The following is a 26,453-nucleotide window of genomic DNA, read 5'->3' on the forward strand; positions in this document are numbered from 1 at the left end:
GCGAGGGCCTTTCTGTGTGGAGTTTGCATATTCTCCCCGTGTCCGCGTGGGTTTCCTCCGGGTGCTCCGGTTTCCCCCACAGTCCAAAGACATGCAGGTTAGGTTAACTGGTGACTCTAAATTGAGCGTAGGTGTGAATGTGAGTGTGAATGGTTGTCTGTGTCTATGTGTCAGCCCTGTGATGACCTGGCGACTTGTCCAGGGTGTACCCCGCCTTTCGCCCGTAGTCAGCTGGGATAGGCTCCAGCTTGCCTGCGACCCTGTAGAACAGGATAAAGCGGCTACAGATAATGAGAATGAGATGAGATGAGATGCTGGTCCAGGGAATCGAGCCAGCAACCTTTTGGTCCCAAAGCATGGTCATTTCCAGTGACTTTATGAATTCCCTACATGCACAGTCTTACAGTTGTTTACTCTGTGACTTTTATTTTGACAGTAATTCTACCTAAATCCACCCGGATGTGAAAATGAGCTGATTTGTTTGTTACTGTTCCTGGTGTAACCCTAGAAAAGAGGGGCATGTGTTGAATAAACCGACAGTAAGAGTAATCCTGCAGCAGTCACTTTACTCGATCCAGAATGGTTCGGGGTTGTGCTTTTCCCAGCTGCACCAGCAAGATGACTAAGAGAAGTGGGCTCAGTTTCCATCGCCTTCCTTTCCACACTCCCAGAGTCCTGCGCATGTGGCTGCTCGCCCTGGGGATGGATGCAAACACTCCAGTGAACAAACTCCGAGCTGCTGATCTCAGAGTGTGTGGAGCTCACTTCTCCGACCGGGACTTCTTCACAGAAACCGCTCGTAAAACCACACGCAAGCTCCGCTGTCTGAGGAGATCAGCTGTCCCTCACTCAGACCCGGGGCGCTTCTGGGGCAGCACTGAACCTGAGGTAAAGGGTCAAGTCAGGTCAACTTTGTCAAATATGCTATACATGCTCGACATACAGCACAGATGAAATTTCAGTCCTCTCTGACCCACGGTGCAAACAGGCAATGCAATAAATAAAAATAAAATGACTGAAAAAACAAACAATATAAACACTCTAGATAAGAACTAGACGTAGACTAAACACTCAGACAATATAAACAGTATAAACACTCTAGATAAGAACACGCCATAGACTAAACACTCAAACAGACAATATAAACAGTGTAAATAAACAGTATAAACACTAGATAAGAACAAGACAGACTAAACACTGACAATAAACAGTGTAAACACTAGATAAGAACAAGACATAGACTAAACACTCAGACAATAAACAGTGTAAACCTAGATAAGAACAAGACATAGACTAAACACTCAGACAATATAAACAGTGTAAATAAACAGTGTAAACACTAGATAAGAACAAGACAGACTAAACACTCAGACAATATAAACAGTGTAAACACTAGATAAGAACAAGACATAGACTAAACACTCAGACAATAAACAGTGTAAACCTAGATAAGAACAAGACATAGACTAAACACTCAGACAATATAAACAGTGTAAATAAACAGTGTAAACACTAGATAAGAACAAGACAGACTAAGCACTCACACAATATAAACAGTATAAACACTAGATAAGAACAAGACATAGACTAAACACTGACAATAAACAGTGTAAACGCTAGATAAGAACAAGACATAGACTAAACACTCAGACAATAAACAGTGTAAACCTAGATAAGAACAAGACAAACTAAACACTCAGACAAACAGTGTAAACCTAGATAAGAACAAGACATAGACTAAACACTCAGACAATATAAACAGTGTAAATAAACAGTGTAAACACTAGATAAGAACAAGACAGACTAAACACTCACAATATAAACAGTGTAAACACTAGATAAGAACAAGACAGACTAAACACTCAGACAATATAAACAGTGTAAACCTAGATAAGAACAAGACATAGACTAAACACTCAGACAATATAAACAGTGTAAACCTAGATAAGAACAAGACATAGACTAAACACTCAGACAATATAAACAGTGTAAATAAACAGTGTAAACACTAGATAAGAACAAGACAGACTAAACACTCACAATATAAACAGTGTAAACACTAGATAAGAACAAGACAGACTAAACACTCAGACAATATAAACAGTGTAAACCTAGATAAGAACAAGACATAGACTAAACACTCAGACAATATAAACAGTGTAAATAAACAGTGTAAACACTAGATAAGAACAAGACAGACTAAACACTCACAATATAAACAGTGTAAACACTAGATAAGAACAAGACAGACTAAACACTCAGGCAATATAAACAGTGTAAACCTAGATAAGAACAAGACATAGACTAAACACTCAGACAATATAAACAGTGTAAACCTAGATAAGAACAAGACATAGACTAAACACTCAGACAATATAAACAGTGTAAACCTAGATAAGAACAAGACATAGACTAAACACTCAGACAATATAAACAGTGTAAATAAACAGTGTAAACACTAGATAAGAACAAGACAGACTAAACACTCACAATATAAACAGTGTAAACACTAGATAAGAACAAGACAGACTAAACACTCAGACAATATAAACAGTGTAAACCTAGATAAGAACAAGACATAGACTAAACACTCAGACAATATAAACAGTGTAAACCTAGATAAGAACAAGACATAGACTAAACACTCAGACAATATAAACAGTGTAAATAAACAGTGTAAACACTAGATAAGAACAAGACAGACTAAACACTCACAATATAAACAGTGTAAACACTAGATAAGAACAAGACAGACTAAACACTCAGGCAATATAAACAGTGTAAACCTAGATAAGAACAAGACATAGACTAAACACTCAGACAATATAAACAGTGTAAACCTAGATAAGAACAAGACATAGACTAAACACTCAGACAATATAAACAGTGTAAACCTAGATAAGAACAAGACATAGACTAAACACTCAGACAATATAAACAGTGTAAATAAACAGTGTAAACACTAGATAAGAACAAGACAGACTAAACACTGACAATATAAACAGTGTAAACCTAGATAAGAACAAGACATAGACTAAACACTCGGACAATATAAACAGTGTAAATAAACAGTATAAACACTAGATAAGAACAAGACAGACTAAACACTCACAATATAAACAGTGTAAACACTAGATAAGAACAAGACAGACTAAACACTCAGACAATATAAACAGTGTAAACCTAGATAAGAACAAGACATAGACTAAACACTCAGACAATATAAACAGTGTAAATAAACAGTATAAACACTAGATAAGAACAAGACAGACTAAACACTGACAAAAGTGTAAACACTAGATAAGAACAAGACATAGACTAAACACTCAGACAATATAAACAGTATAAACACTCTAGATATGTACTAGACGTAGGCTAAATACACTCTCTCTCTCTCTCTCTCTCTCTCTCTCTCTCTCCACACACACATATAAATTGGTTCAAATAACCAAACAGTCAAGGGCACTTGAGGTATAGCAGGTAAACATGAAACATGAAGTAGTCAAGGGTTGAGTCCCACTCTAACACAGTCTAGTCAGGGAGCATACAGTTAGGTCCATAAATATTTGGACAGAGGTGACATTTTTCTAATTTTGGTTCTGTACATTACCACAATGAATTTTGAACAAAACAATTCAGATGCAGTTGAAGTTCAGACTTTCAGCTTTAATTCAGTGGGTTGAACAAAATGATTGCATAAAAATGTGAGGAACTAAAGCATTTTTTAAACACAATCCCTTCATTTCGGGGGCTCAAAAGTAATTGGACAAATTAAATAATTGTAAATAAAATGTTCATTTCTCATACTTGGTTGAAAACCCTTTGTTGGAAATGACTGCCTGAAGTCTTGAACTCATGGACATCACCAGACGCTGTGTTTCCTCCTTTTTAATGCTCTGCCAGGCCTTTACTGCAGCGGTTTTCAGTTGCTGTTTGTTTGTGGGCCTTCCTGTCTGAAGTTTAGTCTTTAACAAGTGAAATGCATGCTCAATTGGGTTGAGATCAGGTGACTGACTTGGCCATTCAAGAATATTCCACTTCTTTGCTTTTATAAACTCCTGGGTTGCTTTGGCTTTATGTTTTGGGTCATTGTCCATCTGTATTATGAAATGCCGACCAATCAGTTTGGCTGGATTTGAGCACACAGTATGTCTCTGAATACCTCAGAATTCATCCGGCTGCTTCTGTCCTGTGTCACATCATCAATAAACACTAGTGACCCAGTGCCACTGGCAGCCATGCATGCCCAAGCCATCACACTGCCTCCACCGTGTTTTACAGATGATGTGGTATGCTTTGGATCATGAGCTGTACCATGCCTTCACCATACTTTTTTCTTTCCATAATTCTGGTAGAGGTTGATCTTGGTTTCATCTGTCCAAAGAATGTTCTTGCAGAACTGTGCTGGCTTTTTTAGATGTTTTTTAGCAAAGTCCAATCTAGCCTTTTTATTCTTGAGGCTTATGAGTGGCTTGCACCATGCAGTGAACCCTCTGTATTTACTTTCATGCAGTCTTCTCTTTATGGTAGATTTGGATATTGATACGCCTACCTCCTGGAGAGTGTTGTTCACTTGGTTGGCTGTTGTGAAGGGGTTTCTCTTCACCATGGAGATTATTCTGCGATCATCCACCACTGTTGTCTTCTGTGGGCGTCCAGGTCTTTTTGCACTGATGAGTTCACCAGTGCTTTCTTTCTTTCTTTCTTTCTTTCTTTCTCAGGATGTACCAAACTGTAGATTTTGCCACTCCTAATATTGTCGCAATTTCTCGGATGGGTTTTTTCTGTTTTTGCAGCTTAAGGATGGCTTGTTTCACCAGCATGGAGAGTTCCTTTGACCACATGTTTTCTTCACAGCAAAATCTTCCAAATGCAAGCACCACACCTCAAATCAACTCCAGGGCTTTTATCTGCTTAATTGAGAATGACATAATGAAGGAATTGCCCACACCTGCCCATGAAATAGCCTTTGAGTCAATTGTCCAATTACTTTTGGTCCCTTTAAAAACAGGATGGCACATGTTAAGGAGCTGAAACTCCTAAACCCTTCATCCAATTTTAATGTGGATACCCTCAAATGAAAGCTGAAAGTCTGGACTTTATGTCCATGTCCATTATATAACTATAACTTGACTATGTTTCAGTAAACAGGTAAAAAAACAAAATTTGTGTCAGTGTCCAAATATATATGGACCTAAATGTATGTAACCTACTTTGCAAAAATTTGCCAAGTCTGGTTTCTCAGTATTAACCCTTTATTTACATCCCAAACAAATTATTTTTACTTCTTGTAATGTCAGCAATCACCATTTTCACCAAAAAAAGTGAGATGCTAAATAAAAAAAGCATATCCGTATCACTTAAGCCCATTATAACATCCATCCATCCTCTGTAGCCGCTTATCCTGTCCTACAGGGTCGCAGGCAAGCTGGAGCCTATCCCAGCTGACTATGGGTGAGAGACGGGGTACACCCTGGACAAGTCGCCAGGTCATCACAGGGCTGACACATAGACAACCATTCACACTCACGGTCAGTTTAGAGCCACCAATTAGCCTAACCTGCATGCCTTTGTGGGAAACCAGAACACCCGGAGGAAACCCACGCAGACAACATGCAAACTCCACACAGAAAGGCCCTCACTGGCTGCTGGGCTCAAACCCAGGACCTTCTTGCTGTGAGGCGACAGTGCTAACCACTACACCACTGTGCCGCCCTCCATTATAACATCTGTTTTTTTTTTTTTAATTAGGCCACACCAATTCGATTAGTTGGTTCTGGGTTGTTTTACAATCAGGGTACGCAAGCTAAAAATCACATTTAACACTTATTATCTTCAATATCAAAAGGCTTGACTAAATAAACTTGGTTGTTTATTGTAGCCCTGTGATAGCTCTATTTACCATGCAAAAAAAAAATTTGGTGATAACGTTATTTTTGGTGAATGTATGGCAATATATGTCATATTTAGCAAAATTACTCATGTCATTTAGAAAAAGTGCTTTTTTGACCACAGGTAGCTCCAAAAGGGATGCACTTAAATCATTCTTTATACCATAAAACAAATATTTGGTTCCTTGGGGGCGTTGTGGCTTAGGTGGATAAGGCGCCATACCATAAATCCGGGGACCCGGGTTCGATTCCGACCCACGGTCATTTCCCAATCCCTCCCTGTCTCTCTCTCCCACTCATTTCCTGTCTCTACACTGTCCTATCCAATAATAAAGCTGAAAAAAAGCCCAAAAAATATCTTTTAAAAAAAACAAATATTTGGTTCCATATCATTGGAAACATAGTTAAGTTTTAATGTTGAATGCCAGTAAGTTTTCAGACTATTTTGATCAAATTGGTATGTAATTGTGTCAAAAAAATGTCCTCTCCGAGACAGCTAATTTTTCAATATAAAAAAACATATCTAAAATGATTATTTTCATCCTAAAATTTGGTCAAGATATTGGGACATAAATATTAGAGACAACTAACACAAAGCTTACAGCCTTATATTTAAAAGCACTATGGAAGTAGTGGATTCTGAATTGTCAAAAAAAAGTCCTCTCCGAGAATCACTTCATTTGTTTCTCCCATCTTATAGCAGATTACACAAAACTACCGTACACATGTCAAAAAATTACCTGAAATCTGTTCTTTAACTTGTCCTTCACTTAAAAACTGGTACAAGAACCAGTTTGAATCAATTTGAATTTTGGACCCCTGTGACACAAACTTTGTACCCTGATTGTAAAACAACCCTTCTCAGAATCGCCGCTTGAAGAAAATGCAAAATGAAAAAAAAAAATCAAACTCCCACCAACAGAAAAACACCATGGCTGATAGTTCAAAATACTGAAGACTGCAGGTTGAGGTCACGTGACATCGAAAACCAATCAAATCGCCCCTTTCACTTTAGATAAAGACTTGTGGAACAAACATGCCTGTGGAGGGGAATCCTGCAAAGCCTGTGTTTGTGATTGTTAGGATATTCAGCGAACAGAAGCGTAAAATCTTTGACAGGTGTGTCGAAATTCAAGAGGGCACGTTGATGAATATTCATCTTGGTTAAATTGATCGCGGAGTTTCGGTCATATAGGCTACCGTCCGCATATCTGGTGAAACAGCGCGATCTTGTCGTTCTAATGCTATTAGTCACAAGACTGTTGTTTCAGACTTTTATTTTCAATTATCCTTAATGCATATGGGTGGAAATAAGATAAGCTATTAAAAGAGCCATATGAAATGTGTAACAATAATGTATTGTCTTTGTTTTGTTTCTCTATTATGAAAGCCCTCTATTTCCACCGCTAATTTTACCATCAGAGCATTTTTTAAATTTTATTTTTATTTCGCTCGCTCGCTTCATATTTTTCCTGAAAAAATCTGAGAACCAACTAATTAAATTGGTGTGGCCTTACCCGTTTACTAACTTTATGTGAATAGAAATCATATAGAGATCGAGATCCTGACCTCTTCTGCTCCTCGGACCTGCCTGATCCATCCTGGTGCCCTGTGTCTGGTCGGAGTCTCATCTCATCACGTCGCTCCTGTAAAGGACGGCCCCATATGGACAGTCGAAAGTCGCACTTGGAAGACGCTCTGGACACTTAAGTACCTCACTGGGCTGCGACTAGTTGGAGACACAACAATTACGATAAAATATGCAAATTTTCACTTGGAATTACACTGAATTGATATTCACATATTTTATTGCAATTGTTGTGTCTCCAACTAGTCGCAGGCTGTCGCAGCCCAGTGAGATACACTCGTACTTCCTGTCTCACGGAAACTGACTTGAGAAGGGTTCGTGACGGCTTTGTGACACCAGCGACGCATTTGCGGCTATTTTGAGAGAAATTTTGTCGCGCAAATTTTTTGAACATGTTCAAAATTTCAGCGACGAAGGAGCGACACTTTGCGACTTGTGCAAGGAAATTGAGAAGCCCCGCGAATGTTTCAAGACACTTTTGAAACTCTCTCGCGAATGACGTTCGCAATTTGTCGCAGCCCAGTGAGATACTGGCTTTACAGTGATGCTTTTATGGCTGAGGACTACAGTTGACTTGCTAACTTTAGGACTGCAGTTGTCATGAACAGTTTTGCACTCAAGTTTCCATCAATGAAGAGTTTATAACATCAACGAAACTGATTTCATGTTAAAACTGTTAATGTTATAGTCATGCTGTCTGTTGTTGCCCAAATGAGGATGGGTTCCCTTTTGAGTCTGGTTCCTCTTGAGGTTTCCTCCTCATGTCGTCTGAGGGAGTTTTTCCTTGCCACCGTCGCTACAGGCTTGCTCATTGGGGATAGATTAGGGATACAATTAGCTCATGTTTAAAGTCATTCAAATTCTGTAAAGCTGCTTTGCGACAATGTCTATTGTTAAAAGCGCTATACAAATAAACTTGACTTGACTATTTACATGATATTATCAGGTTAAGTTTAAAATGAGACAGAGAACATAAAAAAGCCAGAAATATTTTACACTATTGCTACAGAACTTGAGAATATTTATAGCTTATCTACATTCCAGAACTCAGCTCACAGTCTCTCATTTCAGAAATTACTCAGCTGCTAGCAGTTTTTTTTTTTAATGTCCAAACTACATCAAGAAGTAACACTCTGGCGAAGGATTCGAACACAAAACACTAAGATAAAAGCAGTTATTGGTAACACATATTATGACCAGAAATAAAGCAGAATGAGCATTTTCTAAGAGCATGCATATTAAAGTGCTGATGACACGTTTTTGACATCTTTGGCGATGTTTTATAACATAAAAAGTAATTCTTGATGATCCATATATTAATTCACGAAGGCGCCTATTTTACAAGTTATGATAAAAAACGCGGCTGTTTGGGCAAATTTGACGGGGCTGCAGCACCCAGGAGACGAAAGAGGAGGAGGAGCTATATGACGTCAGCGAAAGAACCTTCCTCCTAACTTACCAGTTTGTTGTTGATGCGACAGGTGTTCAGTTTGTCATTATTAGTATTATTACAGGGGCGCAGATACGTTTTTTGAACTGGGGGGGACAAAAAACTGGGGGGGACAAAGCTGCCAGCAAACCAACCCCAACCCCGATATGCCTGTCAAACTTGTTGTGGGTAACCATAGCAACCAAGCTCGAGCTCGCAACCTGTGCAGTCTGCGCAGCTCAACCAACCGAATATCAGTCTTTGTTTTGTTTTATGTGAGTTGTTGCAACTATGTATATACTGCTGTGCACCTCAATAAACCGAATGGTAATTAGTCTTTTGATTTTTCCGTGAGGTTTGCCTTATGCAAAGAAAGACAGCATAGACGTTTTTTCTTCCCTATAAGTGGGGGGGACCGAACGAGGTGAATTTAAATCTGGGTGGGACGAATCCCACCCGTCCCACCCTCTATCTGCGCCCGTGTATTATTATTATACACACACATTTTATATATATATATATATATATATATATATATATATATATATATATATATATATATATATATTAGTTATTATGCCTTCGCGTTGTGTTGCCGGCTTTTGCTCCAAAACCCACAAGGATGGGGTAAGTTTGTAAAGAGACCCAATTTATACCAGTGGCTATAAATGCCACCACAGGTTCTATGGGCAACTAGTGACACGGAAATCAGGGAAACAAACCAGGAGAATAAAAGTTAAGAAAATATTTTATTTTTACAAAGTCATCAATAAAAACATAATTAGAGCCAGATTAAAAAAAATACATAAACAGGCAAACCAGACAGCAGATGCAAAGTGCTACGTGCTTAATTAAATAAATCACAGTCTGTGAGCAGAAGATAATCGGATGAGTATACAAGTACTCAGCAAAATACTACGACCACACAAAAACACTGCAATTTATGGACTGAGACACCCTCATCCGCCAATTAATATGAAACGGCTTCAGGTGCACCTGTGACAGCCAGCGCGGCTGAACCCCGCCCCCAGCGCTCCGCGCACCAGCCTACAGGTTTATTCAAGTTTCCCAGAGATCCCGAGGTGCTTGCGAAGTGGGTGAAGCAAGTCAGGCGCACTCATCAACATCCGTCCTGTGCTCTGAACACTTCGATTTGGATTGTTTTGACACCCTTCCCAGCTTAAAAGAATCTCTTGGGTGTTCAGTTCAGCACAAACGTGTGTTACTACCATCAGCAGTGCTTACAGTCAGTGTTGCCAGATTGGGAGGTTTCCTGCCCAGTTGGGTGGTTTCAAGTGCATTTTGGTGGGTTTTGAACAGTATCTGGCAACACTGCCTACAGTATTCCGGCGACTCCTCCAAAGACAGTCCTCCTGTCAGAACATGTGTTGTGAAAAGACATAAGATAAAGGTACGTAGAGCTATAGATTCTACATGATAATCATAAATGTAATCATAAAGTCGGCGTGATATCAGTCATGTATTTGCTTGTGAAAGCTTGCGGCTTTCATGTAACTGCCGCCTAGCAACGAGAGGCAAAGGGTAAAGAGGGTAGGCTATCATAGATTCTATTCGGAAGAGATCAACACAATTCTAGACTCCCAGAAGAGGAAGAGCTAGCACTAGAGAGTTCACTGGCGTTTTCATGCGCCATTTCCATTGAGTAGAACCAGAGTAGAACAGCCAGTGAACCGCAGCGTGTTCTTCCGCTGACGTCACAACATGGCCGCGAGCCACGGATCCAGTTTTCTTGCGCTGTGCAATTAAAAGTTGGATATTTGCGTAACAACAGCTTCTTTTCACGTAATTATAACAGAAATCTAACATGTTTGCCATGTTGTATAGTTTATTTAAGAAATTGCATAGAGTCATGTTCGTGTCATCAGCCCTTTAAGCTACCTTCAAATGTGTCCACATGTTTATGATGCAATGAACTCTTCATCATTTGATATTCCATATTAATGAACAAGTAAAAAACGAATGATGCTTCTAATTCAAAATATTATATTTGACGTGCAGGTTTCAAATTTTGTCTTATCAAATCTTTTATTTAAATAAGGAATCACTTATCCCAGCTTTTTATTGAAGAGTTGGTATGTGGACACATTGTCATTAAGCGTTAGCATATTAGCACAAAGCCTATTTACAGGATAGGTGCAAGGATGAGGAATCTGGTTGTGTATGGAGAGTGCATGGACAGATAAGCATCAGACATTTCAGGAACTCTATAACAGGTTCTTATCTACAATTTGTAAGAAAGAGTTGTATTCTTAATTACAGCAGACATCTGAGACAAGCATGCAAACATACAGATAGGCAAAGATGCGACTAACTTGCTGAAATATTTTTGCAACAAATCTCAGAGTTATGGGACCCCAACAGAAAATCAGTCACCTTGTTAAACACTTTTTTTCATCAATCTTGAAACAAACATACTTTTAGATAAAGAATCTATAGAGTGATAAACTCCTAAAAGCAAAATGTTATGTCAGTTGAATAGACTGAGCAGCACACCACACCACCTCTGAGGTTCGAACTGATCCCACTCAGTACTTTAGGTCCTTTTAGGGTTAAATGGGTATCTAATGTATGAACCATGCTTTTGACCTGAGTAAAAAGGTTGTGTGCCACAAATAACACCTATTATGGATATAATAATTGCACATTAATGATGTAATACTTTTATACCAATTTCCTATACTAGTGCATCTCAAAAAATTAGAAAACCATGAAAAAGTTCCTTTTTTTCATAATTTAATTCAAAAAGGTAAACTTTCATATCTTCTATATTCATTACATTTAAAGTGAAATATTTAAAGCCTTTTTTGTTTTAATTTTGATGATTATGGCTTATAGCTCATGAAAATCAGAAATCCAGTATCTCAAATTATTAGAATATTCCCTAAGATCAATCAATCAAAAAAAAGGATGTACAATACAGAAATGTCCAACTTCTGAAAAGTATATTCATTTATACACTCAATACTTGGTTGGGGCTCCTTTACCATGAATTACTGTATCAATGCGGTGTGGCATGGAGGTGATCAGTCTGTGGCACTGCTGAGGTGTTATTGAAGCCCAGGTTGCTTTGATAGTGGCCTTCAGCATATCTGTATTTTTGGGTCGGGTGTTTCTCATCTTCCTCTTGACAATACCCCATAGATTCTCTGTGGGGTTCAGGTCAGGCAAGTTGGCTGGCCAATCAAACACAGTAATATCATGGTCAGCAAACCATTTGGTAGTAGTTAACCCCGCCGACAGTAGTCGGAGGGGTTATTATTTTCACCTGCGTCAGTCTGTGTGTGTGTGTATCTGTCTGTCTGTCTGTCTGTGTGTCTGCAAGATATCTCAAGAACCAATGGATCGATTTGGACCAAATTTTGTACATGTGTTGCCAATCACCCAGGAAGGAAACCATTAAATTTTGGAGGTCAAAGGTCAAGGTCATGGCAGAACTTCGAAATTTTCGCCCAATGTATTTTAATAGGGAAAAGGCGGGGTTTGCACTCGTTAGAGTGTCCCTGTCTAGTTTTGGCACTGTGGTTAGGTGCTAAGTCCTGCTGAAAAAGGAAATCAACATCTCCAAAAAGCTCGTCAGCAGATGGAAGCATGAAGTGCTCTAAAATCTCCTGGTAGATGGCTGTGTTGACTTTGGACTTGATAAAATACAGTGGACCAACACCAGCAGATGACATGGCACCCCAAATCATCACAGACTGTGGAAACTTCACACTGGGCTTCAAACACCTTGGATTCTGTGCCTCTCCACTCTTCCTCCAGACTCTAGAACCGTGATTTCCAAATTAAATGCAAAATGTACTTTCATCTGAAAAGAGGACTTTGGACCACTGAGCAACAGTCCATTTCTTTCTCTCCTTAGCCCAGATAAGACACTTCTGACATTGTCTCTGGCTCAGGAGTAGCTTGATATTAGGAATGCGAAAGTTGTATCCCCTTTCTTGAAGATGTCTGTTTGTGATGGGTCTTGATACACTGACACCAGCCTCAGTCCACTCCTTGTGAAGCTCTCCCAAGTTCTTGAATCAACTTTTCTTGACAATCCTCTCAAGACTGCGGCCATCCCTGGTGCTTGTGCACCTTTTCCAGCCACCCTTTTCAGCAATGACCTTTTGTGGCTTACCCTCCTTGTGGAGGGCATCAGTGATCATCTTCTGGACAACAGTCAAGTCAGCAGTCTTCCCCATGATTGTGGTTGTGTGTACTGAACTAGACCGAGAGATACACTGTGTTCATACTGTTTTACTCAAACTTGAAATGAAATATTCTAATATTTTGAGATGTTTTTTTTATGTTTTTGCACTGTATACCATACTGATTAAAATTAAAATAGAAAAATGCTTGAAACATTTTAGTTTATGTGTAATGAGTCTATAATATATAACATTTTCACTTTCTTAAATAACTGATGGAAAATATTGAACTTTTTCACAATATTCTAATTTTTTGAGATGCACTAGTATGTGGTTTCAGGGCTCTTTTTATGTGCAAAGTTCCCCTGTATAATTAACTATGAAACAGCAACCTACGAACATTACAACAAGTCCAGATTTATGAATTTATATCTGAACTTGTATATTATTACCAAAAACAAGACTTGGCAAATTTTGCAAAGTAGCCTCCAAATATAAACAAATACCGCCTGACTAGTAGGGTTTTATCAAGGAAGTGAAAGTGTCCCATTTAGGCCAACAGTACCAGTCAAAAGTTTATACACCATACTGAAGACATCAAAGCTATGTTCTTGGCTGCAGGAGTGGAACCCAATGTGTTCTGCTGTTTTCTGTTGCATACTGAGATGCTTTTCTGCTCACCACAGTTGTAAAGAGTGATTATATGAGTTACTGTATCCTTCCTGGCAAAAATAGCTCAAACCAGTCTGGTCATTTTTTGATCTCTGACCTCTCATCAGCTAGGCATTTGTTTTTTTTTTCCCCCTTTTTTCCACACACAGACCACTCGCTCGCTCGCTCGCTCGATGTTTTTCACACCATTCTGTGTAAACTCTAGAGATGGGTGTGTGTGTGTGAGAAAACCCCAGGAGATCAGCGTTTCTGAAACACTCAAACCTTCATGCTCCATCTGGCTCAAACCAACACCCATGCCACAGTGAAAGAAAGTCACACTTTGAGATCACAATTTTTCCCGTTCTGATGTTTGAACACTGTGAACATTAACTGAAGCCCTTGATTTGTATCTGCATGATTTGATGCATCACGGAGCATTTTTATTTTAATTTTTTGCAAATTCAATAAATAAAAACTTTATACAAAACGTCCGACAAAATCATTTCTGCTTAGGCAGACTTCTTAAAAACCTATCAATGGCTGCATGAATTGACTTTAGTATTGTCTTTTTTTTTTTTTAGAAAGTGCCGTCTTTAGACATATTTATTTAATTCTTCCTTGGACATTCCAGTTCTGTCATTTTCAAACTTTTGAGCTTTTGAACCAGTCTAAAAAATTTCAACAAATTTTAATGCCTAAAGATGAAGAATGTAAACAAACTGGCGAAATGACAGGAGCAATTTGTGCAAAAAGTGAAAATAATAATAATTCTTGAAAAATAAAAAAGGTACATTTTTACCATCAAATACTTTCATTCCATATTTTATTGCTTTTTTTTTATATTTTTTTGGGTTTTGTTTTCGAGTAGAGTTTTTATTTTGTCCTCAGTTGCTTCAGCAACACATGCCACCATTTTGTTTTTCTCTACTCATGGGATATGTGCCGATATCCTAGTCGTAAAATAGCCAATCAGAGAGTGTGATTGCTCAAATCCAGTGAACGTGGATAGAATAATACTAGTTATTCATGAGAGGGTGGGACAAACAGTGGTGATCAGTGATTGGTCGCAAGCGCTACACAGTCAGGTATTACACGCTGACAGTGAGTTGAGTAAACCTGCTTTCTAAACTCCGATAACAGCAGCTGGGATGTGAGCTGGAGAGCCGTATTGAGTTCAAGACAGTCGCTGTCATGCTGAAAAGTCTAGATTTATCGCTAGGCACTTTTTTTTTGAAAATTAAAGTCTCTAAATGGGTCTAAAAAGTCACCAAATGTAGTGACATTGTCTCGAAGTTGGCAACGCTGTCGATAACTGTCCAATGATGTCATGCTACAGAAAGTGTACGTAACCGGGACTGATTATTTGGATCAGATGTGTTGGGAGCAGGGTTGGTCCCTCCAGGACCAGGGGTTGTTCATCTTCAGTACACTAAGGCTAGTATCTCACTGGGCTGCTACAGCTTGCAACAAATTGCGAACGTCATTTGCGAGAGAGTTTCAAAAGTGTCTTGAAACATTTGCGGGGCTTCTCAATTTCCTTGCATGAGTTGCAAAGTGTTGCTCCTTCGTTGTTGAAATTTTGAACATGTTCAAAAAATTAGCGCGAGAAAATTTCTCTCAAAATAGCTGCAAATGCGTCACTGGTGTCGCAAAGCTGTCGTGAACCCTTCTCAAGTCAGTTTCCCTGAGGCTTCCTCTACTTCCCTGCCTGCCAAGGGAAAGCCGGGCTGCAACTGCCTGCGACTAGTTGGAGACACAACAATTGCGGTAAGAGATGCGAATATCAATTCAGTGTGATTCCAAGTGAAAATTGTCGCTAATTCGCATATTTTATCGCAATCGTTGTGTCTCCAACTAGTCGCAGGCTGTCGCAGCCCAGTGAGATACTGGCTTAAGAACTTTATCCAGGTCTAGGTGTTGCATCTAAAGCCTTTCCCAGGAATAGTGAGTGAGAGGTGCAGAATATACCCCTGGATAGTCCTTCACAGCACAGCACACATGCGCGCGCACACAGGCAATTTAGTATCAGCAATCCATCTACTGACGTGTTTTTGGAAGATCAGAAGGAACCCACATAGATGCACGGAGAACATGCACAGAAACCTAATATAGACCGAGACTCACTCTAGTTAATTTATTTGAAAGGTGTCTAAGATTCTAAAGATGCACTGATTACTACAGTATTTTATTATCTTTATTATTCCAAATAAATATCTGTAGGAACATAAAATAAGCTCTGAGCTTCCAAAGTCACCATAGAAATCAGTGTGTTGTTATTTCATATGTTTATAGTTAATCACGCAGGGCTCTACATTAACTTTTGAAACCACTTGTCCTGTCGGGCAAGTTGAAAGGAAATTTACTTGTCCGAATGTGAAGTTGACTTGTCCGAAAAAAAAATTTGAGAAAAAACCCACAAAAACTATTTGTAATAAACTAATTTCACCAGAATTACTTTAACACAATCTATTCACTGCAGAAAAAAATTGGACTCCATCAATCATTAATTTATTTATGAGAAATTGAAAACCAGAAACTTAAATTATACAGTATATTTTCATTTTTAAATTATTAACTTTGAATATATATCCTCCACTGATTTAATTGTTGTCTAATTATTCATTGTGGCTCCTGTATGGTATTTAATGGTTGCGATGAAAGTTGTGGTGTTTTTTAGGTTTTTGTTGCGATTACATTGCAGGAGGAAGTGAAAGTTGCAAGAAATTGTTGCGATTTTCTCTTTTTGTGATTTAAAATTGAGTGATATGTTAAATATTAAGTTATTACTGAAAAACTATTGATAAAAAAAACAAAGACACTGAGAAATGGTCCTATAAACAACTTTACCAATATAAAAGATTACCAGGACTACAAAAATGCAGAAAAATAGGCTTTACTTATCCAAATGCACCTGTTGATTCAAAAGTTAAAGTGCAGAGAACCTCACAGCACAACATGAAGTTGCCTTAAAATATAATATAAATGCCTCAGCTTTCATGTAAGAAAAAAAACTATTAATACTAGTACTGTGTGCAGGCAGTCTCTCCTGAAGACTAAATTAAACAATAATTATAAATTAATAAAATAAATGGCTCAGGCTTCATAGAAGAAAAAAAACAATTTGAACAGAATCTCACAGTATGGTGCTGAAGCTGCCTAAACAATGGAAAATAAAATACCATTTTGGCAAAAATGTTGGCATCCATTAATTTCTTGTATTAAGTAAAAAAATAATGTAAAGTGCACACAGTCCTTCACTGTAAACATAACACACTTTCAGTCACAGAATTTAAGCCTACATAAACACTGACTCGCGCATGCTGCTTCTCTTGAACGGACACACGGAAGTAAGGCGGAAGGTAGTTTGTCGACGGCACCTCAAGACGACGCCAACGATTGGTCAAATTTGCGGGAAAGTTGCGGTGATTGGATATAATTGCAACACCGCCCTGAATTAATAGGGATTGGTTGAATTTGCGTTGATGTTGCAAATCGCAACATCGCGAAATCCTGGAGGGGGTCTGGTAAACGACCGTTCACTTTTCAGCTCAAATACACGAAGCGGTATTGGTCGGTTTCGCAAGCGGAATATTGCGCATGTGCACATCGCTCTTTCCGAAGAGAAACATCCGGCAATTCATCAGAACAATATGTTGAGTGAGATGCTTCGGAAATCATGTGAATAAACTGATAAATTTGATATGTAACCCGAATATCGGCGTATTTTGGCACTTGTCCGATCGGACAAGTAACTGAGACAATGAACTTGTCCGACATAAAGGATCACTTGTCCCGGACAAGCGGACAACCGTTAATGTCGAGCCCTGTCACATCATAACTGGTAGAAAAAGATGATCAGTCAGCAGTGTGTGTGTGTGTGTGTGTGTGTGTGTGTGTAATTTGATTTATGAGCTTTAAATACGTTGGAATGAAATGATTGCCAACTATGATTGCATCAGAGAGATTCTGCCTCACGGATCAATCCGGGAGCAAGCAGTCACTGACACCGACACAGCTGCTCAGAGATGTTTCTCAGTTTATTGTAGGACAAACATGAGTATATGTTCACATTTAAGAGTGTGTTGGAGCTGTGTGGTTGGATGATGATTTAATTGATGAAGCTATCTATGTAGAATGTAAATGGGTGATGAAGCATTACATCACTGGTTTAGATTACACTACTGTATAAAAGAAGAGAGACATTATGTATCATTACATCACCCATCAGGATCAGAGTTTTATGAAAAGAAGAAAGACATTACTGGTCAAAGTCACCTTCATTAAGCGGAGAGCAAAATGTGCGAGTAAAGATAAATCTCAAAGATTTAACTGAACCAAAGCAAGTAGCAATCAGACCAGCACTGTATCAGTTTCAAGCATGCCAAACATATATTTCTATCAGTTGTGTCTATACAAGTTTTCTCTTGTGGGGTTTTTTCTTCCTCAACACACGGATACGTGTAGAATTTTTTTTTAAGCTGTAGCCATCATATTACTGATACAGTGGCTGAGAATAGTTTAAAAACTAATCTATATTTACTATATATCTATTTTACGCTTTAGCTTTAGAAGCTCACTTTTCAATAAGATCTTTAAAATCGACGTATGGAGAAATAACTATTGAACAACACGCTCTGGCGCCTCTCAGCTAAAGCAGCCATGTTTTCAAACCGTTTAACTGTAGAAACTCTATTATCAAACTCTGATATTCAATATAGGGAGCAGCTAGTAAATGGGTATTCTCTAGATTGAAAGTTGGACGATGGTGGATATACAGAATTGTGCCATATCAAGGTGTGTAAACTCAAAGTAAAGTCTTGAGCTGTGCTTAGAGCCAACATTCTGACTTGGATGTGTTTTTTTTTTTTTTCCCCCCCTCACAGGATTGTAACCTAAAAGATGAGCCACATCCAGTGATTATTGGACAGTATGAGATTGTGACAGTACCTCAACCTGATCACAAAAGTAGGGGTAAGTGTTTTTGATTAATGCGGTCTAATGACAGAGCAGATTGTTGTGCAAAGTAGGGTTGGGCGGTATCCAAATTTTGATACCTTTAAACTGTCTCTGTGTTTTCCCGGGGTATACGGTATTACCGAGAAAAAAATAATATTTTGTTTCGGCCTACTGTGTAACGTGCGCCTATGCCTCAAATGTACTATTTAAAAGCAGCATAGCGAATTGTGTGCATTGTGGTATGGATTAAGCAGCAAAGCGAATTTTGTGCATTGATGAATGGATTAAGAGATATTTCAAAGCATCACGCAACTCTTCCTTCATCTTGAAAATAGCATTCAACTGTCGTTTACACATGTCTGCGTTGAAACGCCATTTGCAGCACTATTTCACCTACTCCATCAAAAAAAAGTACATGATGAGCAGGATCATACCCTTTCAAGCATGGGAAATAAAAAAAAGAAAAAGAATCAACCAACACCCAAGTCCGTTTAGACTGCGCGATAAACCATATTCTTCAGCGCAAATGAGGCGAACCTAATTCAAATGCGTGATAGCTGCACAAGGCAAAATCATATGGGCCCACGTCATGCCATGGCGGGGAAATTAATAATCAAATGGCCTTACCTTGCTTAAAACGTTGTCTTGATCACATAACTCCTTACAATTATTCCACTTAAATCCATACGGTTTAACACACCCAACAAAGATAGCAAGCGCATTGCTAATTCCCACCAGAAACCTAACAGTTTACGCTACGATGTTTTCTTCCGTTTCTTCAGTAGATGACATTTCAAACGTTTATTACCCACATCCCAAATGTCATACGTTATATTATTTTACCTTGTTGTTACTCATGTAACCTACTCAAAACACAACTCATTGGAGAGATCTCGTGGAAGTGGAGTACCCCAGGCTATGGTGTGCCTTAGGGGACATATTAGATTTTTCGTTTGGTTTGAAACCAAAATACTGCCACACTGCCGATGTTGTATTTTTTTTTTGCCACTAACTCGTTATCTTGACTTGCCATCTTTCAACCGCGGTCTCAGTCTCTCTTTTTTTTTTTTTTTTTTTTTTTTTAGATAGGACAGTATAGAGAGACAGGAAATGAGCGGGGGAGAGAGAGACGGGCTCGGGAAATAACCTCGGGTCGGAATCGAACCCGGGTCCCCGGATTTATGGTACGGTGCCTTAGCCATCTGAGCCATGACACCCCCGGTCTCAGTCTCTTGCGAAGCTTTCTGTCAGACTCCAAATGTCACGCAGGGTTGCCATGGTAACGACATAAACAACCCTGCACGCGATGAGAACTTCTTTAGGAAATTGATAAAATTAGTGAAAATACGATCACACAGTTATTCGGGATGATCTTCAATTTATTATTTTATATTATGACCTCATGTACTCCATATTTATTTAGATATTATATATTTTTTTAAAATGACGGTAATGAGACCGATACCGTTGGTACTTTTGGATACCTCGGGATACCTTCTTACCGTAATACCGCCCAACCCTAGTGCAAAGGTTATTGCTGGTTTATACTTTGCATTGAAGCATTATTGTGTATTTACATTGGATTTTATGGGTAAACTGATGGACTGATGTGCAGTCCAAAGTCCAAACAGCACTTGGTGTCGATCAGTGTGCATTAGTGGTGTAAATGCCGATTGGTTGAGGAGCAATTCCAGCGTTATGGACGTGACACTTGAACTCAAAATGGCAACAAATGACCCAGTGCATGTTTTATTGTCTCCCAGTATTTAAACAGGTGTTGCATATTTTAAGGCTGTACCATACTGGAGAAGTGATAGAACAAGAACAATTCCCATAGTACATCTAGGGCATGCCAGAAAATGCCAATAAAAGATGCGTTATGGATGTGACAGAAAAAGTATCACTTTTCTTGGGTGACTGTACATTTTTATCAAACTCTGTGAAATTGTAAACCTAATGTCGAAATGGAGAGATCCATTTGATAGAGGGGTCCAAGGTGAATATTAAAAAATCTTTGTTTAAAATATTTTGTATTTCATGCAGAGTTTCGGAAGGAAAAGTCAGCGTTATGGATGTGACGAAATTCCGTTATGGATGCGACGCGTCTGAAATAGACATGGCATATGTTTAGAAAATCAGCAATTTAACCACCATAACCCTTTGAAAAACTCTCTAAATATCAGCTAAAACTATCAAAGTTCTTAAATAATATTTAGGATGGCTATTGTTTTGCTGTTTTGTGGATTTTAGCATACATTTCTGTGGCTTGTGGCAATAATATAGAATTGTACATGATCAAAGTTGGTTTTAGCTTGGGTTTTACATTATAAGAAAGAAAGACTGACAGTGACATATTAGGTTGGTTACAAATTGGTTCAACTTATTCACATCTGTAAAATACAGGCCTAGGTGATATCTCTGGGAGTGGTTTTGATGTATTACATGTTGCTTTATTTTTGCATGGTGAGGTTGACATTTACATGGAATTGCCCTGAGGCAAGAAGTTGTATCTGATTGTGTATATTTGAGAAGTTAGAAGGAATGGTCTAGAGCGCCACTTATCACTGTAGGTACAAAACGCAGTGCACACACAACTATTTTTATATAGAGTAGAATCTAAACAATATATGTTGTATATAGCTGAAGTGTTGGGCAAGTTAACATGATTGCTAATTTAAATACATATCAGAGATACCGCGAGCTGGCCTAGTGGTTAGCGTGTCTGCCTCTCGACCAGGAGATTGCGAGTTGAGCTTACGGTTGGGTCATACCAAAGACAATCATAAAAATGCCATCTGGCAAGGCATGCTGCAATACAGATGCAAGTAGGGAGTCAAACTCTCGCGGTTACCAGAGGACCAGCCCCCCACTGTAACCCTACCTGTGTGATAGGTGAGAGGTTGAGGGCTATCGGAACGGAGATCAGTGCCACACCCATGCACCTCAAAGAGCTGGGCAGTACTGGTACAAGAGACTGCCTGGGAAGACCAGATCCTGGCATAGGAGGGACTTTGACATATCAGAGATGGTATGCAGTAGTGCTGTAGTGCTCAAGACCTGTCTCAATACCATGTTTTGAAGGTCTTGGTAACTGCGTTTTTACTCTGTCTTGCCTCGGTCTCAGATGTAGAGACTCTGGATTTTATTTCCAGACCGGTCAAGACCACAACTGTGGGAATTTCACAAAATTGCCTGTGCATTATCTGATTTATTTAACATTGTTACTGTGATTGGATATAAAATTTCCTACTTCAAATGTGACCAAGAACACGACTCATTGTTAATTTGAAAATTTTCTTCCCGTTAACAGCCATCACCCCTCCCCCACCCCTTTTACACATACTGTTCTGGTCCTGGTCTTGTCTCTGTCTCAATGCATTTTGTTCTTGGTCATGACTTGGTCTCAGTTTAGGTGGTCTTGACTACAACATTACTATGCAGTTTATGGGAGTTGTTATATTATTATCTTTTGATATGCATTATCCACAGTGGTCTTGGAATTGTCTTGTTCTGTGACGCAAATCAGGAAAATCCCAAACTTGTCCCTTTCTGGTCAACTTACCAACCTTACCAACTACCTATATCTGTGATCTAAAACCCAAAAGTAAGCTCCACATCATCTCCACTCATTCTGCAGAAAAATGTGAGATTTTCATTTCATTTTCCGCCCCCAGTGGACATGGCCACATTATGTGCAAGTACGGTGGCAGACACCTATGCGATCGCCTATGGATGAATTTTCACAAATTCATGGACAAAGAGGTATAAACCAGGCCTAAGAGAGTTTATAACTAAAAAAACATCTTGTCTAATGTCACTTTTCCTGGACAGTGCAGTATGATTGCTAACCTCAATACATACTTGCCAACCCCCAGAGAATGAAAAGCGGTAAATCAGATTGTGGAACACAGTCATGCCCTTCTAGGGGGGTCCTGGGGCATGCTCCCCTGGAAAATTTAGAATAAAAAAAAGTGTGTGAAATGGTGCATTCTCCTGCATTCTGAGTGCCATATTTGAAGAAAATTGATTGGAAAACTGGACCAACCTACGCCACAAAATGCTGCTTCTCACCTTGCCTCGATGCTCTGATGCATGGATGATGTCACTTGTTGCCATAGCGAGTTTCCTTTTTTTTTTCTTCAGAGTTTTCATTGTTCGCGATCACCAAAGGGTGTTTTGTTTTGTACAGATACTGGCACAATTTGTTGTAACATGTGATATTATTGCTCATTGGCGAGAACTAGAATGAGAACCAATGGAATGGCGTGATGGAGTGATACAATTTAGATTCAACATCATTATCGTGCCTTCTGTTGGCTCTTGGCTTCACTTAATATGACTATTTGACACTATGTATCCCCTGTGCCGAAAATACCTTGTGGAAGCTGCCCTGATGTGGGTGGAGCACAGAATTACGGCAGGCGGTTATTGATGTTTAAATATACATTTATTTTGGCTTTTCAGCATGACACTTTCGCAACTGGGACAGTCACATGCACACACAGACACATATCGTCATGTTCTGGTTCCAACAACCACTCCTCTGCTCTCCTACTCCTTTTATACAGCACCGTCACTGCAAGAGACACGCACACAGACACACATTAATTGACAACAGGTGTAGCGATTTGGCCACTCTCCTTCACCAACTCTGCCCTCCATTCACAAACTGGCGCTCGGCCACGCCCCTGCTGCTACATACCCCTACTGCCTGACTCGGGCCGGGGAGCCATCTGGCCTGCAGTGGACCCCCGACAGGACAGGAAGTCCATCACCACTGTCTGTGCCCCCAGCCTGTGGACCACCTTGAATTTGAATGGCTGGAGGGCAAGATACCAACGGTTGATCCGCGCATTGGCATCCTTCATACAGTGGAGCCACTGGAGGGGCACGTGATCTGAACAGAGGGTGAGAGGGCATCCCAGTAGGTAGTACTGGAGGGCAAGGACCGCCCACTTGATAGCCAGGTACTCTTTCTCTATCGTGCTGTACTTACTTTCATGCATTGACAACTTCCGGCAAATGTACAACAAAGGACGTTCCTCCCCCCCACCTTCTGGGACAGAACAGCCCCCAGCCCCCTGTCCGATGCGTCTGTCTGTAAAATAAAGGGGAGAGAAAAGTCAGGGGATTGTAAAAGTGGCCCCCCACACAGTGCAGCCTTTACCCTAGAGAAAGCCCCTTGGCATTGGTCTGTCCACTGGACTGGATCTGGTGCTCCCTTTTTAGTGAGATCAGTCAGCGGGCTGGTGATGTCTGAATACTTAGGTATGAACCTACGATAATAGCCAGCCAGCCCCAGGAACTGCCTCACCCCATTTTTGGTCTTGGACCTTGGGCAGGCTGCAATCACTGCAGTCTTGTTAATTTGGAGACGCACCTGCCCATGACCCAAGTGGAAACCCAGATACCGTACTTCCACCCACCCAATTGCACACTTTTTCGGGTTAGCTGTGAGACCTGCACACCTCAGTGACTTTAGGACAGCCCTAAGGTGTTCTAGGTGCCGCGGCCAATCATTGCTATAGATGATGATGATATTGAGGTACGCGGCTGCGTAGGCGGCATGAGGGCAGAGAACCCTGTCCATGAACCACTGGAACGTCGCGGGAGCCCCAAATAACCCAAAAGGAAGTGTGACGAATTGGTGTAACCTAAACAGTCTGGAAAAGGCTGTTTTCTCTCTGGATAGAGGAGTCAAGGGGATCTGCCAGTATCCTTCCATTAAATCCAGTGTCGAGTAAAAACGAGCAGTGCCTAATCAATCAAGCAGCTCATCAGTGCGAGGCATTGGGTACGTGTCAAATTTAGACACTGCATTGACCTTTCTATAGTCCACACAGAACCGGACCGACCCATTGGTCTTGGGAACCAGGACCACCAGGCTGCTCCAGTTACTGTGGGACTCCCCGATTATGCCCATTTCGAGCATGGCCTTGAGTTCATCCCGGACCACCTTTTTTTGTGTTCGGGCAGGCGGTAAGGGCGGCTGCGCACCACCACCCCTTAGGACATCTCAATATGGTGTTCTATGAGGTGGGTTCAGCCAGGCAGGGGCGAGAACACATCGGAAAATTCCCTCTGCAACTGGGCCACCTCCATGAGTTGGGCCAGTGAGAGGTGGTCTCCACAAGGGACCGGAGTGGTTGGAGATGTCAAATTTTTTTTTTTGTACTTCCGGCCCCAGCTCCGCCTTCTCCGGGACTACTGACACCAAAGCCATGGGGACCTCCTGTTGTTGTTGTTGGTAAGGTCACTCTGGGTCATCCAGAGTCTGCCTGCTCGCGTATAAAGAGGTTTATGAGACTTCTCCAGACCTCCTCATTCCAGCATTTTAACAGATTAAGGTGGTAAATTTGCAATGCCCCACCCTTGTCCATTTGCCTCATCTCGTAGTCGACGTCGCTGACTCGCCGTGTGACCTCGAAGGGCCCTTGCCACTTGGCGATTAATTTGGAGCTCGATGTGGGCAATAATATGAGCACTTTGTCTCCCGGTGTGAATTTTCTAAGGCGTGTGCCCGTCATACAGTCGGACTTGATGTTCTTGTGCCTGCCGCAAATTTTCCTGGGTTGAGTGAGTGTGTGGAGTTTTGCACGCAGGTTGAGAACGTATTGAATTTCGTTCTTACTAGGGTAAGGTCTCTCCTCCCAATTTTCACATAGCACATCCAAAATGCCACGCGGCTTACGCCCATATAATAACTCAAATGGTGAAAAACCCGTGGAGGCTTGCAGGACCTCTTGAACTGCAAATAACGGGGGCTCAAGTCATTTATCCCAATTACGTGCATCCTCACTTACGAGTTTTTGAGTATTTGATTAAATCGTTCCCTAAGCCATCCGTTTCTGGGTGATAGATGCTGGTGCGGATAGGCTGAATTCCCTGTAACCCATATAGTTTGCGCAGTGTGCGTGACATAAATGTAGTGCCTTGATCTGTCAGGATTTCTTTTGGAATCCTGACCCGGGAGATAATGCGGAAGAGCGCTTCCACAATACTACGTGCTGAGATATTGTGGAGAGGCACTGCTTCCGGATATTGCGTTGCATAGTCCAGCAGAACTAAAATAAAGCGACATCCCCATGCTGACTGATCTAATGGCCCGACGAGATCCATCTTGATTCTTTCAAAAGAGGTCTCGATTAAAGGGAGAGGGCGCAAAGGCACTTTTGGAGTGGCTGCAGGATTTATTAATTGCCGTTCGCGGCATGCCGCACACCACCGATGGACATCCCCGCAAATCCCTGGCCAATAGTACCGGGCCATTATTCGGGCTAGTGTTTTATCCTGCCCTAAGTGTCCGGCCATGGGATTAAAGTAAGCCGCGTGGAATATGAGTTCCTGACGGCTCTTTGGGATTAATAACCGCGTTATCTTTTTGCCAGTCTGAGTGTCATGTGTCACTCTGTATAACCTATCCTTAATAATAGCAATGTAGGGGAAGGCCAGTCTCACATTTGACTGGAGAATTTGACCATCGATTACTCTCACTTGGTCAAATGTAAGGATGCACCGAATTTTCGGCCACTGAAAATTTTTGGCCGAAAATGGAAAAAAATCCACTTTCGGTTTTCGGTGGACTGAGTTAGAAGTGAGGCCGAAAAGTCACGTGTGACGCAAAGACGCAATGAAACAACACAATGTGATGATCTGGCCAGGGTTGCCAGCACTGAAGTCACGAATGTTTGAAACGTTTCTGAATGTTAACTTTTTCTTTCTCACGTTCTCTCACTAACTTAGTGGTATAAAAATGATACATGCTAATAAAATAAAACACAAAC

At 40.3% G+C, this 26,453-nt stretch overlaps 1 protein-coding gene across 5 annotated transcripts in view; it reads left to right on the forward strand.

Moving 5' to 3' along the window:
• The first annotated feature begins 468 nt into the window (after nt 1-468).
• The window catches only part of LOC132881992 (zinc finger and BTB domain-containing protein 17-like), a 54,536-nt gene continuing 28,551 nt past the window's right edge, over nt 469-26,453 (forward strand). For 4 of the 5 annotated variants that reach the window (XM_060915144.1, XM_060915136.1, XM_060915153.1 and 1 more), the window contains exons 1-2: nt 469-888; nt 18,597-18,684. In XM_060915144.1, the coding sequence (XP_060771127.1) occupies nt 580-888; nt 18,597-18,684 (397 nt within the window). In that variant the 5' untranslated portion in view covers nt 469-579. The remainder of the gene's footprint in view (nt 889-18,596; nt 18,685-26,453) is intronic. The other variant, XM_060915164.1, reaches the window with a different exon arrangement.

Source organism: Neoarius graeffei, chromosome 1 (genome assembly GCF_027579695.1).
Source record: "Neoarius graeffei isolate fNeoGra1 chromosome 1, fNeoGra1.pri, whole genome shotgun sequence".
Taxonomy (NCBI): domain Eukaryota; kingdom Metazoa; phylum Chordata; class Actinopteri; order Siluriformes; family Ariidae; genus Neoarius; species Neoarius graeffei.